The sequence below is a fragment of the Leptosomus discolor genome, chromosome 4 (genome assembly GCF_034619465.1).
Source record: "Leptosomus discolor isolate bLepDis1 chromosome 4, bLepDis1.hap2, whole genome shotgun sequence".
In the NCBI taxonomy this organism is placed as follows: domain Eukaryota; kingdom Metazoa; phylum Chordata; class Aves; order Leptosomiformes; family Leptosomidae; genus Leptosomus; species Leptosomus discolor.
The window spans coordinates 60,955,938-60,978,096 of record NC_141394.1 but is presented as its reverse complement, the minus strand read 5'-3'; the positions used below and the strand labels follow the sequence as shown (position 1 = coordinate 60,978,096).

The following is a 22,159-nucleotide window of genomic DNA, read 5'->3' as shown; positions in this document are numbered from 1 at the left end:
CCATTTCTTTCTTGTAGTAGAACAATAAGAGAGCACTTCAGGGTCATAGATGCTTGGTTCTTGTAATTCTCAAACAATGGGATACTGAAGTGATAACAAAAGTATATTTTTATGAGCAGGCAAAAGAGTATAATAGAATTATTTTGACCATCTCTGCTACAGATTCTCGTTTATTCTTGGTTTCCTTATGCTCATCTTTCAATAGCTACTAAGAAGAGCTCTTGTGAAATGCTGAGAATATTGGTTTCATTTAAAAGCCTTGTAGATCTTGTTTAATTTTTCTAAATGAACTTACGTGTTATATTTTGATACAAGGATTCTATCACAAAAGAGTATTGTATCTTTGAGAAAGGGTTGTTCTTCATATCATTGGTGTCTTCTCTGATGATATTCATGGAAATAATAGGCATGCCTTTTATTTGTTTACTTATAACAGAGATGAGAGTTATTAGCAATCTATTTAATGAACACAGCTAGGTGAATGAAAAGGATTTTGGGCTGCTCAGAAGTCATTGTTGTAATTCAGAAAGGCAAATTTGTATAACAGGCAAGAGAGGATATTTGAGAAAAGCACTGAACTTAAAAGGAAAAGTGTATGTTTGAATGTTACAGCAAAGATGCCCATAATGTAAAATGCATTATGAAATATTATCCCTGAATATAAAATCTTAACGTGTAGCCTTTGGCTTAAGCAAATAGATATTAGTGGATTTGTATTTCATATTCATACAGAACAAAAAAAAATATGTTTCTGGTTCATGACCAGGAACTCACTACTGCAACTAAAGTTAATAAAAATGCTACCAAAATAAATGGCAATAATGATGGAGAGTCTTTCTCTTGTGTGTGGAATTTCTACCTGATAGCTGAGCCCATGACAGTTCATCAGAGGTGATGCCTGCTACACAGCTGTAATATCAGAATCTTTTTTATTTTATTCAACTCCTGTTTAAAAATGAATTGTTACTACTTTTTGCTAAATGTAAAAAAAAAGTTGATTATTCTTATCACTGAGTTTCTACTCTTTTCCTTTCCTGTTGTAGTACTTGTCTCAGGTGTTTCAGCCTGCCCACTGAAAAATAATGCCTGTTTAATTTAATTTACTGCCAATTTAATATTAACCACAATGATAGAAATTTAGAACAGTAGAAATCTGTGATTTGAATGGGGGAAAGAGTTGTGTGGGTTGAAACTATTCATGCAGAATAGCAATTAATATTTTGTTTGTCTTCCAACAAGCTTCCATCAATTAAGAATGAATAGAAAGAAAAGGATAATGACATGTTTTATCAAAATTCAAGTGCTAAAGAAACACTTTGAATTTATATGATGAGTTGATGTATCTCTTCTGTCTATTTTTCAGATCTACCGTATACATATCTCAGAGTTGCTGTGTTAGTCTTACAAGCAGCTTGACATTGATTGACTTTTTGAAGCTAACAGGAATTACAATATTATTTAGGTTTGACTCATTATCAGTGCTTTTTATACTTTGGCACAAGCTGAAATACAGAAATCCCATTCAAACTTAACAAAACCCTTCTTTACTAGGAGAGTGGCAGAACAGTGGAACAAGTTGCTTAGAGAGGCTGTGGAGTCTCCATTCTTGAAGACATTAAAAACCAGACTGATTACAGCCCTGGGCAAAGTGCTGTAAGTGACCCTATTTCAAGCAGGGGAGTTAGACTAGGTGATTTCCAAAATTTGCACTTTGGCCAACTTAAATCCTAGTGAACAGCCCAAGATATGCCATGTCATTAAAGTGGGAAGTCATCTGATTTGAGAGTTAGGTAAAAATAAGAACCTTAGCTCCTGATCTTCCGCAGTTTTAGGTAGTGCCCAAGCTAATGCTTAATGAATGAGTAGAAATATTTAGAACAATACAGCTTGCTTTAGCCAGATGCTCAGTTTGAGCTAATTTTTTATGCTTCTCAACATATTGCATTTTAGTTGTTTAAAATGTTTTCAAAATCCTAATTCTTTTGAAATGTAGGTGTTGTGACAAAAGGAAGGCCTGATAGGATCTTACTATTTTTATCCAAGTGCTAAGTAATTAAGAGAGAAAATTGCCAACTCTTCCTTGACACACTTTATGTCATCCACTTTGTATCCAGAATCAATTGAGGTAACTGTCTGAGAAAAGGTTGATAGTTGAAACCCTAGCTCTCAAGAGGGTTAATCTCAAAGATTATTCACTCTTCCACCCCACCATTATAGTCCAAATGCACCAGGATTTGAACCAACAGTATTTACAAAGTTGATAGCAATTGCTATACAGAAACCATGAAAAAATACAATCCATAAACAATGTGCAGTATCAGGAAATACAATGCAAAACTAGAAATTTTAGGAATTGAAAGGCAAATCCACTTCATAATGGCGAAAAAGTGTCACGATTAAGCCTCATACAGCTATATGGATATATTACTTTTCATCAAGACTATCCACAGTCTGTCCCTATGCCAAGCTCTGAAATCAGGGTTCTTCATGAATTGAAAGTATAATATGATTTTACATTCAAGCTTAGATAGGGAATAGTTAAATAATACAGGCTAAGATAAACACTGCACCATAGAATAAGTTAATAGTACTCAGTTAGTTCAGACTGAAAGAACTACATGTCTTTGGCATTACAGTCATTTTTGTTCTGCTGATGAGGGAAAAAGAAAATATCTGATTTACGAAATAGAGTTGAAACATGGAAGAAATGCTGATTTACCTTTGGGGTATATGCAGAGGTGTATCTTTTCTCTGTGATCTGATCATCTCCATCATCAAATATAATTAGAAATCATTCCATATGCTATTATTAGAAAATATTCTATCAGTTTTCAGAGGGAGAAAATTATCATACCTATTGCATTCTTACTAAATACGAATATAGTAAGGACTATTCCTACTAAGGGACTAGTAATGGCTTAGGGTTGCTGTTTTGCTGGGAAGGACAAATTGAACAGCTAGTGGGCTTATTTGGGTAAAAGCAGCTCTACCATGTTGATTCACAGTGCTAGCAGATGGAGACATATTAATGTTGTGCACTGAAAATCAATAAAGGTAAACATAACCCTCTCCTCTCCTCATGGGTACATGCCTTATTTTGTCAGCACTTGGAAATTTCTCATGTCCGTTTTTCTGTGAAATGCTACTGGTCTAATTTTATCAATGGAAACACAAAATTAAGGATGTAGTCTGTTTCTCCTTGTTAAAGTGCAGTTTATAGCCTTATTTTTGGCATTGCAATAAGATAACCAGCATTTAACCATAATTTTTGGAAATATTAATCCTGGTATTCACTCTTCTTCCCTCCTGTTTCTCTTATTAATATGCAGTTTTCTTTGAAACCTCAGATGTTTTACAGATCAGGAGCTAAACGAAGTTTAAAGTGTGTTAAGAAAGTTCTTGTTTATGGAGGATTTTTTTTTGCATTCATAACAACTGATTCATAAATAGTATTTATTATGTATCAACATGCTAGTGCTCATAACTTTTTTAACAGGGATTAAATCTCATTTAACTTGAGTGTTCTTGTTAGTAACAATTAAAGGACTATTGAGAGTTACATAAACATGCATACACAAATACAGGGTTTTTTTCAGGGGCATTTTATAGTGACCCTATAATTTTGTGTTTTCATCAACTTCATCTCTAAGATGTTATAATTTTTTGGGTGTAAAAAATAGGTGCCACAATTACTCTAGCCTCAAAGTATATAAAAGCTCAATATCTTTTATGACTGATAGTTCCATTATGACTATTGCTATGTTTATCCAGATTATACTGTCTAAAGTATACAGTATTTGACATATCAGAGAGGATAACATGTCAGAAAGGAGACAGTAAAGCACAATGTGGATATTCAATTTTTTTCTGTTCTTAAAGTTCATTAAATGAATAGAATACATTGTTCCTTAACTATGCAGGTAACAAACATACATTAAGATCAATGTCTGTTTCTTTTCATCAAAAAAACACAGGCTATGATGTTATTCCAAAAGGCATGTTGCATTCAAAATTTGCCTGAGATCTGGTTCTCAGAATCAATGCAATATAGAGGTCAGAATTCCAAGGTTTGTACTCGAAGTATAAATGTAATAAAAGCTGCAGAATAACAATTAATATTCACCTCATTCTTTCAGAATGGATTTTGTCAGCATTATATCATACTCATTGATATTCTGTGGAAAGGTCTGAATTGCCTCTACTGAACTGAATACTATGTGTGTTAGTTTTTTGTCAGATAGTTCCTATTCAGTACAGCACAAGAAAAAAAGCAAGATGAACACCCAGATCTATTTAAAAACTCATTATTAATAACTTAGTAAAGGAACACCAAATTTCTTTTAGTTTGGAGGATAATTAATGATATTCTTAGAGAGTTTCAGCTTTAGCTATAAAACAGCCCAACATTGCACTTGTCAGAGGTATTCTTCTCTATATGCCAACTAGGTAAGACATATATCCTTAAAAGAATATGGAAAGAGAAACAGGATGGTCCTAAATCATTGATAGTTCTTTCCAAAACTTATTTTGAATAATATTGCTACCATTCTCATAGTAACTGCAGATGTGATAACCAGGTGTTCTATGCTTGTGATCTACATGGGACTGATTTCCAAAAAATCAATGGGAAAGGGAACAGAAAGTTTTAAATAGTTGATAATTTCTTTTAATTCTCATTTTAAGTTGCATCACTGTTCTTGTAATAACTGTAGATGACGCAAAGTGTTTATGGTGCAACATACCTTTGCCACAAAGTAATCCCAGGCAGGTGATTATATCTGGAAATGTAGGTGGAAGTGATTCATCACAATCACTGAATAAAACCTAAAAACCTTTAAGCAGAACCCTGGGGAGGGGTTAGTAATATTTGTCTCTTCAAACTAAATCTGTAATGAGACTTTTCAAAGAGATTATCCCCAAGTGGTCTTTAGAATTCTTTGTACGTAGGACCAATATGTAGGTGTGTGGTAACCATGAACTACAAGCTTTGCATCCCACCCTTGAATTCTGTGGGGTCTCTGAGTGTCTCTTAAGTGTCATACTCCAGTTATCCCACAGAGCTGCAGGTGTGTTTTTCAAGAATCAACATGAATAAGGAGCAGGGTCTTCATATTTTAAGGATAAGCTTTGCTCTCAGTTACAGGGCAATACCTTCACTACTTCACAGGCAATCTGTACCCAAAGGTGCTCAGCATCTTTTAAAAAGTGGTTGCTAAACTGTGGCCTGTGGTTCCTTGGGAGTCTGAGAGTTATCAGGTTATCATATGGCTATCAAGTCTACAAGGCCTCTCAAATGTAGATTTTAATATTTCCTTTGGAAGGTTTGATAACAGGCAAACATAGCAGTCTGTAGGAAATTATGGGAATTTTCTCCTTAATTTGCATGTTTTGTCATCTTGTCACAGTATCTCTAGCAGCTAATTCCTTCCTTGAGAAACACTATAATATTCAGGAACAGTTTATGGGACAGGGTCTAAGTAAATCTAAGTTCTGGGAGATTCACAAAGTTTGCACAATTGTTCCAGGCCTTATTAGTAATTGATGTATAGTTACAGAATACAGGATCTCATTGCATGAAGTTTTGGTCCATCAAACAGTCCACAGCTTAAGTACTGATCTAAACGAGGATTTGTGAAGTTATTTTCTGCAAGGTAAATAAGTATAGTTATGATGTGATAATCCTGAATGTTACTTAAGATAAATCCTTAAGTGGAAGTTTAGAAGCCATTTTAATATATGCATTCGATATTACCAGTATTCAGTAATAGGCAACTTTTAAAAATGGAACTTCACTAAATTACATAGAAATTGATGATCTTGCACTTATTTATACCATGTAAAATTTGTTCCATTTTTTTTCTTGAAATGTAGATGCTATGTATGTACTTACTAGTACATATTAAGTATGCTTACTAGTATGCCTAAATATTTAATATGAGAATGTACAAATTACTCTTGCTTGTCTGTGTGGTTTCACAACATATTTTACCGTATCGTTTCAAAGATAAGCTGTATTATCTACACTAGATCTTACTTTAAAGTAAGATTCCCATCAAGAACTTGTATATGGACATTTCTTACATGCCCAACTATTTTAATTGAATGCAGATTTCTTCTATTCCAAGCTTATATATTTTTTCCACTAAATACTATTTAGCATACTAGTATAAAATGTATACAGACATACATTTACCTATACACATACTCATATGCCATCCATGCAGCCTGAACTCCTGACCGCACAGAAAGGGGAACAACCCAGAGACTGAGCTCACTGAAGAGACTCCCAAGACAGGGAAGACTATAGGCTTGTGATGTCTTGCAATACAGGACAGACAACTATTTCACTTGCAGACTTGCAAATGCAGAATAGGGTCAGTGCCCTGGTAGCAGTCAGTAGGGTGGAAACTGTCAGAGGAAGCGTCAGAGTGAAAGACCCTCTTCTAAGGAGGGGTGGAGGCCCCATCTTCTGACCTGACCTGCTGTTTAAGATTTTCAGAGTGTTGGGTGCTCATATGCAGGATGCCTTGCAGAGACTCCTCAGGCTTATTCACTCGTTGCTCCTCATTCACATGGGCACCAGTGGCACTGTGAAGATACTGACTGTAGTAAGGGTGACTACATGGCTCTAAGGAGAGAGGGTGAAGGGCACATAGGACTTTATGGTGTCTCCTCAATCATGACAGTAAAAGGCTTGGGAAGGAGCAGGTACTTCCTGTGGGACAGGGATTTTGCTTGTAGACCAATTGACCCCTTTTGGAGGTTGTGGTTTGAGCCTACCCAGCTGGCTCCAAAAGCACCACACAGCCACTTGCTTATCCCTACCCTGTCCCCTGGGGGATGGGGAGGAGAAAATGCAACCAAAAAGGCTTGAGGGTCAAGACAAAGGACAGGGAAGGCTCACTCACAAATCATGGTCACAGGCAAACGACAGACTCAACTTGGGGATAACAATATACATTTAACACAAAACAACCACCACCATCAAGGAGAATGAGAGATACAACCAGGTCTTAAATACAACACACCTCCCCACCCACCCCTCCGGCCTCCCCGGGCTCAGCTCTGCTCCCTCTTCCCCCCCAGCAGCGCAGGGGCACGGAATGGGGGTCACAGTCCGGCCGGCACAAGGTGTCCCCGCTGCTCCTTCCCCCTCAGGGAGAGGGGCCCTCGCAGCCCTCCCCTGCCCCACCGCGGGGTCCCTCTCCCGGCAGACAGCCCTCCAGGAACTGCCCCAACGCGAGTCCTTCCCGCGGGGCCGCAGCTCCCCAGAACCCCCCAGCGCGGGTCCCTCCCGGGGCTGCCGCCCTCCCACCGACGGGCGGCTCCAGCGCGGCCGCAGTCGCGGCTGCTCCGGTCCCGGTCCCTGCTCCTCCGGCCCGGGGCCCTCCGCGGGCTGCAGGGCGACCTCTGGGCCGCCGCTGGGCTCCATGCTCGGCGGGGGCTCATCCTCCTGCCACCCCACCATGGGCTGCAGGGGAATCTTTCCTCCCTCCTTCCTCACTGGTCTGGGTGTCCGCATGGTTGTGCCTCTCGCATCCCCCTTCGCTCACCAACACAAACAGACCAAAGAAAGAGAGCAATCAGCTGCTTCTTTCACTCTTAAATAGTTATTCGCAGAGGCGCCATCGGTCTGGCCTTGGCCAGAGGCGGGCCCGAAATTGGAGCCGGGGGAGCTTCTCAAGCCTCTTACAGGAGCCACCTCTGTAGTCCCCTACCCCACTACCAAAACCTTACCACAACCCCGCAGGACGCCAAAGCACCACAGAGGTCTGGGGAGAGACAGGATCCACCTGACAAAGCTGGCAACAGCATCTTTGCCCCCAGGCTGGGAGTCCTGGTGAGTAGAGCTCTAAACTAGGTATGGCTGTGGAGGGAAATTGCAACCCACAGTAAACTAAGGAAGTGGTGGGCAGGACTTGGCAGCAAAGGGTGCAATGTGACAGGTACAGGAGAGACCTCCAGAATAATGAAACTGAGTGAAAGAGTGTCCACCTCAGGGATATCATATGCACAGAAAGATACGCAGCCTGGGAAACAAGCAGGAGGAACTGTAGCTCTGTGTGTGGCCTCAGAAATAGGACACTGTTCATATTACTGAGCTGTGGTGGGATAACTCACGCATCTTGAGTACAAGGTCTTCAGGAAAGACAGGTGGGCATGCTGGGAAGTTCTGTCAATGGTACTACTTACACGAGGTAAAACTTGATCTTAGGATCCATCTGGGTATTGCACTAATGAGTTAAGTGTGAGTGAAGAGAAATTGTTTTCTTATGTCCTTAGGCATTTCCCTGAGCTGTTTCCCAAATAATACTAGAAGTACAATTTAGATTGTACTATGAACTTTGGCATACTTAGTAAAGAGTGAATCCATATTTTCCAAACAAAAATATCTAATTTCTAATGTAAGCGGGAATGGCAGATGGTCACCTGACATGGTAATAATATGAAGAAATAAACGTAACTTCAAGGTCAAGACAGTGGAAATATCTCGTGTGTTTGAGTGTATAATGAGAATAATAAACTTTACTGGACTAACGAAACCTTAACTTCTACTTGCAGGTATTCTTCAGTGATCTGAGAATAGTCATATTGGAAAGAAATAAGCCTGTTTAGAAGATACCAAATATTGTCTTTGTATGACATATTTTTATGTATTTAGAAGTCCTGTGGAAAGCATAGGAAGGGAAATCACTACTTCCATAAGTTAAAAAAAAAATTAAAAATTGGTTGCTCACATCTAAAACCGTAGCTTAGATAAAGACACTTTGCCTTTCTTTTCAATTATTTAGTTATTTCTCTGAGGAAATTAATGTGTGTGTAAATTACCAATAACACAATACACAAGCTATTTTTGAAATACGAAAATACAGTACAAATGACACAAATATTTTTCAGGACAGACAACTGCAAAAGGTCTTTATACTTCCTGCATGATTCAGAGCCAGTAGGAAAGCTTTTAGAATTCCTGTGCAGTTCAACAAAGTGATTCTTTCTGCATACTCCTGTAAGGGAAAGATCTTACTGAGCATCTGTAGGGAAAAGATATTCAAATTGTATATTGTAAGTATAGAGTCTTAACATAGAAGTTCTAGTCCTCCTCTATGGTTTCTACTATTTCCACATCATTGAAAGGAGCAGCGACTCTAAACTATTTTAATGTGCTCTTTTAATGTGCATTATTTGTGCTCTCTATTCTTTTGTTTTGCTTCTCTATTCTCCTTGCATTTGATATGATGTGACGCTCTAAATTAAATTGGCATAAAAGCACTTTGCAGCCAAAGAATAGAAGGAAACTTTAAAAGGTCAAAAACTCACCGTGAGAATACCATGACTCTTCTCTTAGAATTTTCTCCTAGTTCTAGCAATACACATTTATAAACTTTTGATCTACCTGTGCCAGGAAGACAGTGTTACATTTGTAGCCCAATGTCGGGGATAGCCTGACTGAGGAAGATGAAATTGGCCTCGACAGCATCCCAGTATACCTGTGAGAAGATGAAAGAAGTGGATGAAGAATGTTGTAAGCAGGGTTGAGGAGGTGATAAGAGACTGAGCAACGAGAGACTAAACAAGTGAATACCACAGAGCAGAGATTTGGCAAGAGAACAGTAGATGAAGTAGGAAGTACAGTAGGAGCTTCAGCCAATCAGTATGTGAATACAGGTGAATGGACAGAGCTATTGAGCAAATCATTATAATAGCCTTAATGCGTGAACCGGTGGACAAATAAGAAAGGTTATAAAAGGGTATGCTTTTTCTGCTGCGCCATCTTGGCCATCTTGGCTTTTTGTAACTTAATAAAGGCTGCCTTTTCTTTTGCATATATTTTTGTCGGTGTCAGTACCTACCACGACAGTCCAACCTATTTATCATCAGCACTTTGTGTCCTCCAAAAAAATTTTAAAAATTCTAACTGAAACTCCACTCACCCCTCTACCTGTAAACCTAATACTGACTTCTGTTCTTCAGGGCTTGTGTAAGTGGCTGTAGTTGCTGTTGTATCCCTTCTGGCCTGCATACATGTTTCCACCTCATAGTGACCAGAGGTGCCAATGGGGGTGGTGTATGCCTATGTCCCATTCTAACATAGGACTTAAAACACATCCGAATCCACAGGTGGGCAGCAATCTCAGACCTCACATTTTAAACATAGGAAAGTCTGCATAGTGTCTTATAAAATGGATGTATTGGTGTTCATTTTAGAAGGTGCTTTCTAGAACATCAGATACTTCTCTGTGGTTTTCTAGCTTTGCGAACAGTAAGTTGTTTCAAATGTATCATTAAATTGTTTGAAATATATCATTACTACTTGAGTGTGGTTCAAATCGTAGGAGAATCCCCTGGCTTCTTACTGAAAATCCCACCTGCCCTCAGTATCCTCTGAAATGTGAAGGATCCACTCTCCCACTTCCTGGGATGCTCACTGGTGCCAGGGATCAGAGTGTAGGCTACCCGAACAACAGTAATATCTGTCATTTTGAATGAATACAAATCTCTAACAATCTATGTTCGTACAGTCCCAGTGGAAACATATGGTGTCAGCTGTGCTCACAGTACTTTAAAGGCTTTATTAAGTCAGCTGGCAACACACCCTGTCTCCAGGCACTGAATTTTACAGCAAAGGAGCTAAGAGACTGAAAACCGTTTTTTTTTTCCCCCCTCTTTTTCTACTTTCTCATGTCAACTAGCTTTCAAAACCACAGGAAGTGATTTTTAAAAAGGCTTATGGGTGTGCTGCTATGTTGTTGATATCCACAGTATAGTTTGCAGGTGAGCATTTATACCCACCCACACAGCCTTACACATACACATGCACACACTGTCAAGTACTTTTATGCAGTTTGATATAAACTCCGTTCAAATTGTTACTATTGAATAAAAGAGGAACTGTACAGAATTTATAAACAATTATAAGACAGTTTTCTTAGCTCGTGCAGCCATTTGAAAGCAGGCTATGCAAAACTGTGGGAAGGTTCTGGACCATATATCACAGTAAAAATCCACAGATACTCTGTCCAGTAGCTGTTTAAGGACTGTACTTGCTGTTCGCTTTAATTTAGACAAAATTGTTGAATTCGTAAATGTTAAAATATTAGTTTGCTTAAGTCATGTTTTGAGAATTAGTTGTTCAAACACCGAACTTTTCAGTGACATTCAGAATCTTTTCTCTTGCAGCCATTTCGTAGAGTGACGTTTTCTGTTGTGAGTCAGCCTCAGGACCCGCATCAAGGGTCATTGCAGAGTTGCTATGACAGCGGTCTGGAGGAGTCAGAAACACCAAGCAGTAAGAGTTCATCAGGGCCGAGACTGGGTGCCCTTCCACTCCCAGAGGACAACTACGAAAGGACTACGCCGGATGGCAGTGTTGGTGAGGCAGAGCATATGGAAAATGGTAGGGGCAAACACAACATTCACACACATAATCTCACTAGCAAGTGATACTAAGTAGACTTTTGAAAGGTCAGTTCAAAAACATAAATAAATATATTAAATAACTAAAATTGTAATTATTTTATTTTAAAGTTTGTTAAAATGCAGATATACAAAATAATGGAACATAACACTAGTAATAAAACTAGCTTGTTCTTTATATGATTTAAAAACTATACTGCAGAAGCAGTTAAAACATTGAAAAAAATACCAGTAGAGGAATGGGGAGGTGGTAATTGAATTAAATGCCATAATTTTCATTTTTAGATAAAAGACCATAAAGGACATGTATTGACTTTTCCTTCCATTTTTTGTTCAACAACTACTTAGGAGATTTCCCAAAACATAATATGTACAGCACCAGCAAAAGAAAGTAGGATTTAAAAACCTCACTCTAGAGAATTCCCTTTTCCCAAAAATGTTATGTAGACTGTTTTCAAAATAACACTGAGTGTCAAGTCCCTTCTTCATTATTTAGAAAAGAAGAATATTACTTTCCTTTTCTTTGCATTTTATTTTGCACAAGCTTTTAGAACATTTCATTTAAATTCAGGGTCCATTTATGTAGAAAGGGAAAATGCTGAATCTGTGTTTATTCTGTAGTAATTATCAAGATATTACAAAATGAAGGTAATTTAAATCTCAGGTTTTGTTTTCTTTTATATGTAAAAATATTTAGAATTTTTAAAAAATCTTTTCAATTTGAAATGTATTTAATAAAACCTGAATATTTTACTGTTCTCAACTTGCTGGCCTTCATCTAAAATTTTATGAAGTCAGACACTGACTTCATTGTCTTTTCATTTGCCCATAAAAAATAAAATAAATTATTGTATGTCAAAGTGTATAGATTTTTGATAACCAATGAAATAATGGGTTTAGTAATCCAATTGGAATTGGTGGGTATATGCAAGAAGAGTGGTATATCTTCTGTTATAGAATTAATTTATTAGTTTGGCTAAGTGCATGTTTTAGTTTGATTTCAGGGATTACAGCACTGTATAACTGTTCTTTGTTTTTTTGTCTTTCCTGAGATAGACATGTTGACCCATTAAAAATACATTGTTCTCCATGGTAAGATACTGCCAAATCTAGTATGTATGACTGAAGAATGGCTACAGCAGTCTACATATGCTTATAATGTATGTCCTAAGAGCAAATGATTAATTGACCGAAAAGGAAGATGGTGTTATCCATCTAAAAAGATGATTTATTAGGTTATGTGTGTGTATAAGTGTGTGTCTATATATTCTTCTTGGTTGTTTATATGAATATATCTCTTTACATTTCCTTTTTGTGGGTGTGTGATAGGGGAGAAAGTGATCCTGGTATTACTAGAGAAAGGTCAGAAAAAAGTTTCTAGACTTTATGCCTAAATCGGGATGATTATTTTATTGTCTGTTTTGTACTGAGATTTTGCGGTTAAGAGAATGAAAATAAAAAATTTGTTATTTCCCCTGGACATAAGACAGCGTAGTAGATCGCTAGACCTTAAATTCTAAGTTCAGAAAGTATGCTAACATGCAGTATGCCTGAACCATATTGGGAAAACTGTAGAGCCACGATGGAGTATAATTTTTAATATGTTCGGTAGCCAGTGAAAATCATCACACTTACTGAAGCGTAACTGAAAATGAAAAGTGCTTGAGAGGTGTCAAAAATTAAAGCAAACCAGTTTATTTAAGCTCTTGTGTTGATGTGAAAACTGGCATTGCATTCTAATAACTGAAGTAACTTAGACATTGCTTTGATTTTTTGAAAGACTATAATTTATATTTGGTAAGATTGATTTGTTGGATTCAGTTTTAAAAATAGTATAATAGAGAAAGAATAGATAGAAACATAGAGCTAGACAAATATATTATTCCATGAATGACTAAAGAAAAAAAAATTACCATAAAAAAAATTGCGTGACAGGACTTGCATATAGTAATCAGGAATTACTTCTCCTTTATACAACCTTGAACTGAGACCTTTGAAAGATGGGTGACACTGTGATGAAAATTATACTTTACAGACTTTTGGATTTTGCTGTCACATTTAAAAAAAAAAAAGTATTTCAACAGTGGCATGTCATCTGCCTCCAGAAATTTTTGTTAAAATTAATCTATAAATAGTGCCAGAACAGGATGGAATGTACTTTTTTGTTCCTTCATATATGTAATATCTGACATTTGAGTGAGAGTTTTCTGTGATCTGATTCTTAAGTCCACTTATATTTTAACTATTTTAAGCACAACTGTATTGTTCAAATTCTGATAATACAATCTTCAATATTAATGGATCATTCTGACAGAAATAGAATTAAAATTGAAATCTGTCAAGTATTCATTTGTCACTTTTAATTGGAATCTAGGTAATCTACAGTGTTTAGCTTGGTTAGGTTTTAATCAGAATTTGTACTGGATTTTCATGCAGATTTTCCATGGAAAGAACACTTTGGAAGTTATTTTAGTTATTAATTGTTATTATTTCAAACATTTACCATTTAATTTCAGTTGGTGTGAAAAAATGCAGTTATAACTAATTGCTTTGGATTTCCTTTCATTTTAAAGTTTGAAAATTTAATTTTCAGCACAGTACACTAAACCCTCTGATACATTTCATACTTGTAAGCTAATATGACTAAGGAAAACAAGTGGTTTTTTAATAGTTAAGGCAAATGTAAGAAGGTTGAGTTCACAGTCAAAGTAAATAAGAAATTCAGCTTTCTGTTTGCTAGTAAGAGGCCTCTTTCTATTTTCTCAGGGGAGAATAAAATGTTGGAAAGAAAAAAAAAGGGTAAAGGGAGTTGGTTTTCTTAGAATATGCTGTATATTACCTACCAGCCTACATGACTGTCAGATGTAGATTGAAGTTTTGTTCTGATGATTAGCTGTGGTATCAGATGCACGAGAAAAAAAGAAAAGGGAAGAAAAAAAGAAATGTTAGCAGATTGACTGTGAAAATTCAGTATGCAAAGATTTTGTTAATTAGTAAGATCTGCAGAACCAGAAGTAACTTCTGAGTTAATTTATCCCCTGCCCTTGGAGCTTTGCAAGGAAATTCTGCTCATATGTGCAGCCACCTTCTCTAATTTTGCTGTTAGAATGGCACTGTCTTAACGTAAATTGCACAATAATTTTCTCAAGAACATTTTTATTACATTCATATTTGTATATCAAGGGTAAAGACATTACTATGGTAAATGAGTTTCCTGGTCTTTTAGTCATAGCATTCTGTTGTTGACAATGCCTAATACCACATATCTCAGAGGAAAGTTAAAAAAAAACCTTGTGGCAGATACTTCCAGAATTACCTATCCTCCTGACTCTAACAGTTAATAGTCAGCATGTGCTTTAAATTGTTATTTTAATAATAATAATAATAATAATAATAATAATAATAGTAGTAGTAGTAGTAGTAGTAGTAGTAGTAATAAATCATAATTTATCACGTCATTAACCCTCTTCAAGCTACTGGCCTGACAAAGAACATGGAAGTATTCCATTTTATTTTTTAAATACTGTGGTTTATTATGTTTTCTTATGATTTATCTTTCCTCTGAACTATATATATTCCTATGTTTTATGTCTTTGGTCATCACGTACCTGTTATTTTTTTCTTTCCATGTACTTCTATGTCTTCCAATGTAGGTAGGGGTAGCTGGACATGCATTCTCACTGTGTGATGAATAGACAATACAGCCTTTTCATATTAATTCCTATGTTATTAATTACATAGATGATCTCGAAGCGGAGCTTTTCATTGTTCTGTTTCATGTCCGTTCACCTGGTTCTGTCAGGTCTCTCTCATGTTTCTTGCAGCGTTCTTAGAAATATTTCACTATATTAATTTTTTTTTTCAGGTTTATATATATTTACTATTTATACATGTAGTGGCTAATCAATTTTATTTTTTTGTTTAATTTGAGTACCTATAGTAGTGAAACTGCAGTACTGTAGATTTTGGCTCACATGTTCTTCCCTGAAGATTTGTTTCCACACAGTCTTAATTAGACTGTTTGCCACACCTGAGATACCTGCATTAAAGCTAGCTCAGGTATTTCTACATGAACTTATCTTTGGCCTGCAGCACAGTATTTTAAGATAGGACATGTTTCAGTATCAAATATGTAATGGTTGGAGAACAGCAGTCATCTCTGTAGAAGAAGGAAAATAAAGGAATGTTTTACAGCTTCCATTTTTACAGGGGGAAATGGAGTAAAGAAAGATTAAGTGACATGTCTGAAGTCAGAAAGGAACTAAGGGGCAGAGCTTGAAAAGGAGATCAGAATTTTTGTGATTCAGTTACTTGATTCCCACAAAGAAATCAGCAGATAAATTGCACTCTGGCTGACCCATGAAGAACTAAAAGGCAAGGAAGAGAAGTGCATTATCTCAGTTCATGTAATCTGATCATACACTATGTTCTCCTTGACAATTTCAGATTTAGACCGTAAGTGTCAAAGTTCCACTGTCAATGTAGAGAAGGGGTTCATAGTTTGTGAGATGATGACTTGAAAATGTGAAAGGAAGTTTGGCAATTAATAAATGTAATTAATTTTATTTATAGGAACATTCTCTCACTTTTACTTGTGAGATAGAATGTTAATCTATTCTCTGGACCAAAGTGTTAAGAAAATGAAAAAAAGAATCCATTAGTTGACACAATCCATGTTTACAGAATCTATTTCCCTTTAGCTTTCTGCAGTGCAAATAACACAGTTTAATGTTCTTGAAGACTTACATGTCCTTGTTGTAAACATTTCAAACCAGACATTCATTGACTTATTCCATAGAATTACTGTACTTTTGCAGTTCCCATTATTTTCAGATGTTCTGTTCTCTTGAATTCAGGTCCTAAAATTGCATGTAAATAATTTTGCTTTTAAATCTGTGTCCTGGAAATTTTAATGTAAGTAGTCCATCCGAGAGGGTGAGTCAGTAAAGGTTTTCAGTGTAGTGATTACATACTAGTAGTTCCTTTTTTTAGTTTGTTTCTTCTTTTGATGCTGCTATATCCACTTTTTCTTAAATGTTACCCTATGTATGAACCTAAAATACCAGAAAGTGCTGCACAAATTATTATATAATACATATACATAAGAATACTTATCTTTGTTTCTGATAAATCCTAGCCTATAATTAGGCACACAATGAACTCTGGATTCTGTAAACATAACGACATACATAGGTAATGTTTTGGAACACATACATGTTCAGTGATGGATTATGTCTTGAGCCAGTTTGTTTTGAGAATGGAATATACTGGTAAGATCTGTAAAAAGACATTTTATAAGAGGAAAAAATCCAGTTGCTAAGACAGAAGTCACACTCTGCAGGGATCCCTGTTATACTAGCCTTATGTAAGGCAATGAACCTGGCTGGAAAGAACATTGGCTGTTTTCCTCCTTGAATTTTTTTCCTTTTTAATCTTTTACCATGTTCCTTTAGATGACCTTACTTCATATGTCTTTGAGTTTCTTCAGCAGAGAAATATCTGGTTGCTAACTTATATTCATAGTAATACTTTAAGTTTTACTTATACTTTTTAAGTTTTACTTTTGAAACTATATGATATTTGTTCTTTCAGTTATGTGCATTTTGAATTGTTACATGTGTATATTTACAATAGAAATAAGTGAAGTGTATTTTGATTGTGTTACAAATTCCTAGTGCTGATATATACTTTTGCATACGTTTTTACTTATTAGGTTAATGACATACTACAGAAGGATGAGCAATTGGTTTAGGTTGTGCATTTTGTGTCATTGCACTAAGGCTTATTGTATGTTGTTTACTAATCTATGTTTACATTGTGCTTCAAACACATAATGCAAAGAAAAGGACCAAATATAGGCCAACTGTGAGCAGAAATAACTCTTGATGAAGCTGTCAGAATAAGCTATTGTTTATGTCCTCTGTCCTTTCCGTTTCGTTTTCCAAGATGGTCCAGAGAAATACCAACAACTGCTGTATGCTATCTATTTATGGAGTATACCTGAGTATTGTTGTGAATTGTTTTCAGCTTGATCAAGATTTTGTCTGCTCAGAGAATGTATGGATCTGCTGGAATCAAAGGAGGAAAGTGTATTTCTATTGGAAATCCACCCATACACATTGATAGCAAAGCTAACGAATTATTCAATATTTTTCTGATTTTCTGAATAGCATTGTTATTTCTCTTTTTGTTCTGACTGTTGCTTTTCCATATTTGCTCTGGTTCCCTTTGTGCTTCATAATGAAGAATAGCATATGGCCTTTTTTTTTCCTAAGCTATATTACAAGATTTCTTTCTCCACTCCAGATTTCATTATCCTGCTCTTAAAAATAAAATACATATAGCAATAATTGTTTACCACTTTTAAAAGCAGTATATTGATATCAGACAACTTGAACTACCATTTAGTAAACTTAGCTTTCTTTTATTACTTTTAAAAATGAAAGTTCATATTTACATTCCATCAGTTTTTAATCAATAATTTGAAAATGGACTTTTGATTCTTAAAGAACCATTCTTGCAGTTGTATCTGTTAGGATGAAGCAGCGAGGGAAGAGTTTATATGTGCACTCGTGTTGGCGAGTCAGTTCTTATGGCAAATACCAATGAGATCTAGACAGATGAACTTACATAACCTGCCTTATCTATGGATTTAAAATCAATTCACTGAGATGGGTATGAAAGACTATACTAAACTGAGAACTGGAGAACTAAGTCATCAGAAGGTGAAGTGGTATGTCCAATGTCATCATGAGTTGATGTTTCATCTGGTAATTGATCCAAACACTGCCCACCCCTCCAAAAGTATTAATTTAGGCACCAACTTCCTGTTTGCAGTCAAGTTGATGAGAGTTTTGCTATTGACTTAGTGCAGTTAGACTTTTGTCCAATTCCTCTGTGTCAGCTGTTAGCTCAGGCTACCTCCCACTGATGCAAACTTCAGAACAACCTTTGATACTATTGGAGTCCTGAATGTAGACTGAGGACAAAATGCATTCTGAAATTTACAGACTTAAGGAAGAAGAGACATTGTTTATGAATGGAATATATAGCAACCTTTGCATCCATGGCAGCCTCTTTCCTGGAAAAAATCTAATGCACATAGTGAATGGAAATTTATTTTTCCTCAGGCCAGAGGAGTCATTTGAGCATGCTGTATTTTCCTATTTCTCTATTCATATTCAATGAGAGTTTCTTCAGTTTCCTGGACATCATTAGACCTTTCTATCCCTTCTATCTTCAAGTATAATGAAGATCCAAAAGAAGTCCTTTATAGGGGTATTTCTTCTCCATTTCAGTGAAAATTGCATTTTGTTCTCTACTGCTGGTTCCCAACTACTCTTCTATTTATTTATTTGCTTAATATTAATTGCAACAAATGTCAATATTATATACTACCTTTATAAAATACATAATCTTACTACTTTTGTCTTTCTCACACAGGTCTGATGCTTTGGGTTTGATGTTTTAAAAGCTGGAGTAGTTTTTCCTATATGCAAAAAAGACTGATGAAATTAAGAGAAGAGTCTGTATCTTCTCCTCAAGTCCATTTTTAAAAATATCAAGTATGAATTGCTGATTAACAACAAAAATCTGATGGTATTTTCAAAATGGTGTACTTGGTCTGAAGGGACAAGAGCATGTCTAATTGGCCACACAGTTGAACCTAAAGAAATCATAACATTCACAAAGATCCGTTTTTAAAAATCTGCAAACAAATTCAAATCTCAGGTGTATTAAACTGGCATGTGCTCATCCATGTCATAAACAAAAATTTAAATGTTAACTACCCTTGTTATATTAAGACTTTGAGTAAAAGTGGAATGCAAGAATATAGAATAGCTAGGTATTACCCTGAGTTATTGATACATACACTAATTTCATAAGTTGTTGTGTTTTCACATCTAAGTAAAGTCACTTCTTACAGTGTTCTTTTTGGTTTCTTTTTGAAATAATGTAATTTGTAGGAAAGATTTGTGAAACTTAAAGTTCACTGTGACAGAACATAGAAGAATATATAAAGAGATAAAAAAGACTCAATCTTGCATTCCTTTTTACATCCAAACCTGCAATTTTACATTTTTTCAGCCTGTAGCTTGTCTAAGAAACTCAAAAAAGTTTTATGAAGGCAATCTTTTTTTTTTTTACCTGCTGATGTGTGAATTCAGATTTAGAACAGCAAGTCTACTTATGTAGTTACTACATAACTTAATTCTTTGAGTCTAATCATAATCTGGAAAGGTTCGTGATCCTGAAAGTATTCCTGTGTGCCTGCCTTCCACAGAACTATTAATGATTTGCTGTGTATGGGAAACCAAACAAATGTATAGGATCAGTCTAAAGATTATCTGGTGGCCAAAACAGGGTGCTCAGGGAAGAACAGAGCAGGCCAAATAAATTGATTTGTCTTTCAAGTATTGTCCTATATATCAGCAGTTTGTGACTTAGATTCCCTCAGCCACATACAGTGAATTTAATAACATTTATATACGCAAATTTGGCCAATTCCCGTTAGAGTGCATGCAACTATTAATATCTCTTCTTCCTAATGAGGGTTTTTAAATGATAGTGTGCCCCATAAATCTTGGATTGGACAAAGGGAAAATAAACTTGCTAGCCTGGTAGGGACTAGTAGATATGAATTTTCTAATGAGGATGATTTTCTTTGTACTTATAATGATCTTTGTTGTCACTGGAAGAACGTTTTTCTATTATTATTTCATTACCTGAGACAGCAAGTAATTTTTACAGGAAAACAGAAATAAATAAGCTCTGAAACACAAAGACCGAAACGAAGTGTGTGTAATTCTTATGTATTTTAGCAAATATTAATGTCAGGTTAGTATGCCAAAATCTACAGGATGGTATTTAAAGGAATTAGAAACCCCAGTATAACATGTCATCTGGCGTTCTGAAAGTTCTATTTTATAGGAGACAATTGCTTTTCAGTGGAAAGTAATAATTTCTTTAATGACCAGAGGATTTCAAGGCTAGCATAATATAAATTCAGACATTTAAGTATTTCTGAATATAACTATAGTATCACCAATATGTGCTTTTTTGCCTCAGCAGCAACATAGCATTCAATGTGGATGTCAGACAGTTGAATATCTAGAAAAGTAATCACTAAAAAATTATACCAATTTATTAGTACAGTAGTTTAAAATAAAATTCCAGAGGAGGTTGGCTTCTTTTGGGCAACTAACAACAATAACAAAATACCCCCCACCAAACCCCAAATTTTAGGCTCCAACATAATTTTTAAGCTGAGATAAAAGCAAAGTCAACATTTATTATGTTAACTTGGAAAAAGCTGTTAGAAATAAATTTGCATCACTGATTGGCCCATTCATGTTTAAAAAAGCTGTCCATTGTCATACTGCTTTTAAGAATACAGAAAGGACAAACACATCTCTCAGTAAATAATAATAAAAAAAGTATTTTTTGGATATATTATTCAAATCCATGCTTGTTTCTACCATATAAAATAATTTAAATTAAGACATGAGTGTAAATTTCTGTTTGGATGCTAGAAGAAACAAAATGTAAAAACAGTGAAGAAAGAACAGTACTGATGGAGTTAATTTATTTTGATGGTTGCGTGCTCGCTTGCAACCAAATGTGCTTATACTAGCTTTCCCAACTTGCTTGTCTTAACCTGTTTTTTGCTATATCTAAGGAACAAATCAACCCTAAAGAGCCCTGCAGGGGCACTTGTTCTTTTACTAAGCAATCTGCATTATTTCATCAACAAGGGAAGTAAAATCAAACTGTATTATATCTAAAATTGCACATGAACAAGCCATAGGACAAGCTTGCTCCAAAGTGTGGGGTTTTTTCGTATGGTTTTATGGCAGATTTGTTTTATTGATCTGAGGATTTTTCTGTCTTTTCCTGAGACTGTAACAATGCTTTAAAGACCAGGAATGTCCATAGAGGAAATATTGGGAAAAGGCTTTTAAAATTAAACCCCAAGAAGCCACAAAGTGTGTGGTACTTGTGTCCTGTTGTCCTATATTTAAACTGTTTGAGCTGAACTGTAGGTTGTATTCTTATGTATTTCGCTCACAATTAATTCATATTGCCTTTGAAAAGGAGAATCTATGTCCCTTTTTGGGGCAGTGCAATGGCATTTACATTATCATGAGACGTTAAAGTAATATTTATCAATGGAATCTGACATTGCAGTCTTTTATTACGAAGAGAAGGCAAAGAGTTCCGATGTAATTTCACTTTCAACTGGTGTTAGCTAATGACAGAAACTTCTGTTCCCTAATTGGAGAATAGAAACCTTTTCATTTTATTTAACAATATTTGAGAAGTAAATTTAAGTATGTAATTTATGCTATTTTATTAATATCTTTCAAAGTTTAATTCCATTAGCAGTTGCTATCTTCTGCTACTCATCTACGTAATTTGTGCTAGCATTCTTTTTATATTCTGCCATGTATTGCAACAATAATACAGGGATTGTTGTGAAATGCCAGTAGATTTGACAGCTCTGGAAATGTGTTTGTTTTGGCTGTCTCATACATAGCCATAGTTCGAGTATGAGAGAGTAATAAAACAGTTAACTTCAGTTGTTTTCCAGGTTTCTAGTAGCTTTCAGGGGTGAGGGGGTTAAGCAGGTGAAAGAGGAGTAACCATGAGTGACATTTTTAAAATGTGAGCAATCTAAGTATTTTAGTTGTGTTTGAGGGTGTCTGATGCAATGCCCCACATACACAGCGAGTGTAAAATAATC

General features: G+C 35.8%; 1 protein-coding gene across 1 annotated transcript in view; it reads left to right on the top strand.

Annotated features, from left to right (window-relative positions):
- PCDH7 (protocadherin 7) overlaps nucleotides 1-22,159 on the top strand; it is a 286,087-nt gene that overhangs the window by 124,123 nt on the left and 139,805 nt on the right. Inside the window, exon 2 of the mRNA XM_086464474.1 lies at nucleotides 11,179-11,371. Coding sequence (XP_086320600.1) covers nucleotides 11,179-11,371 — 193 coding nt within the window. The remainder of the gene's footprint in view (nucleotides 1-11,178; nucleotides 11,372-22,159) is intronic.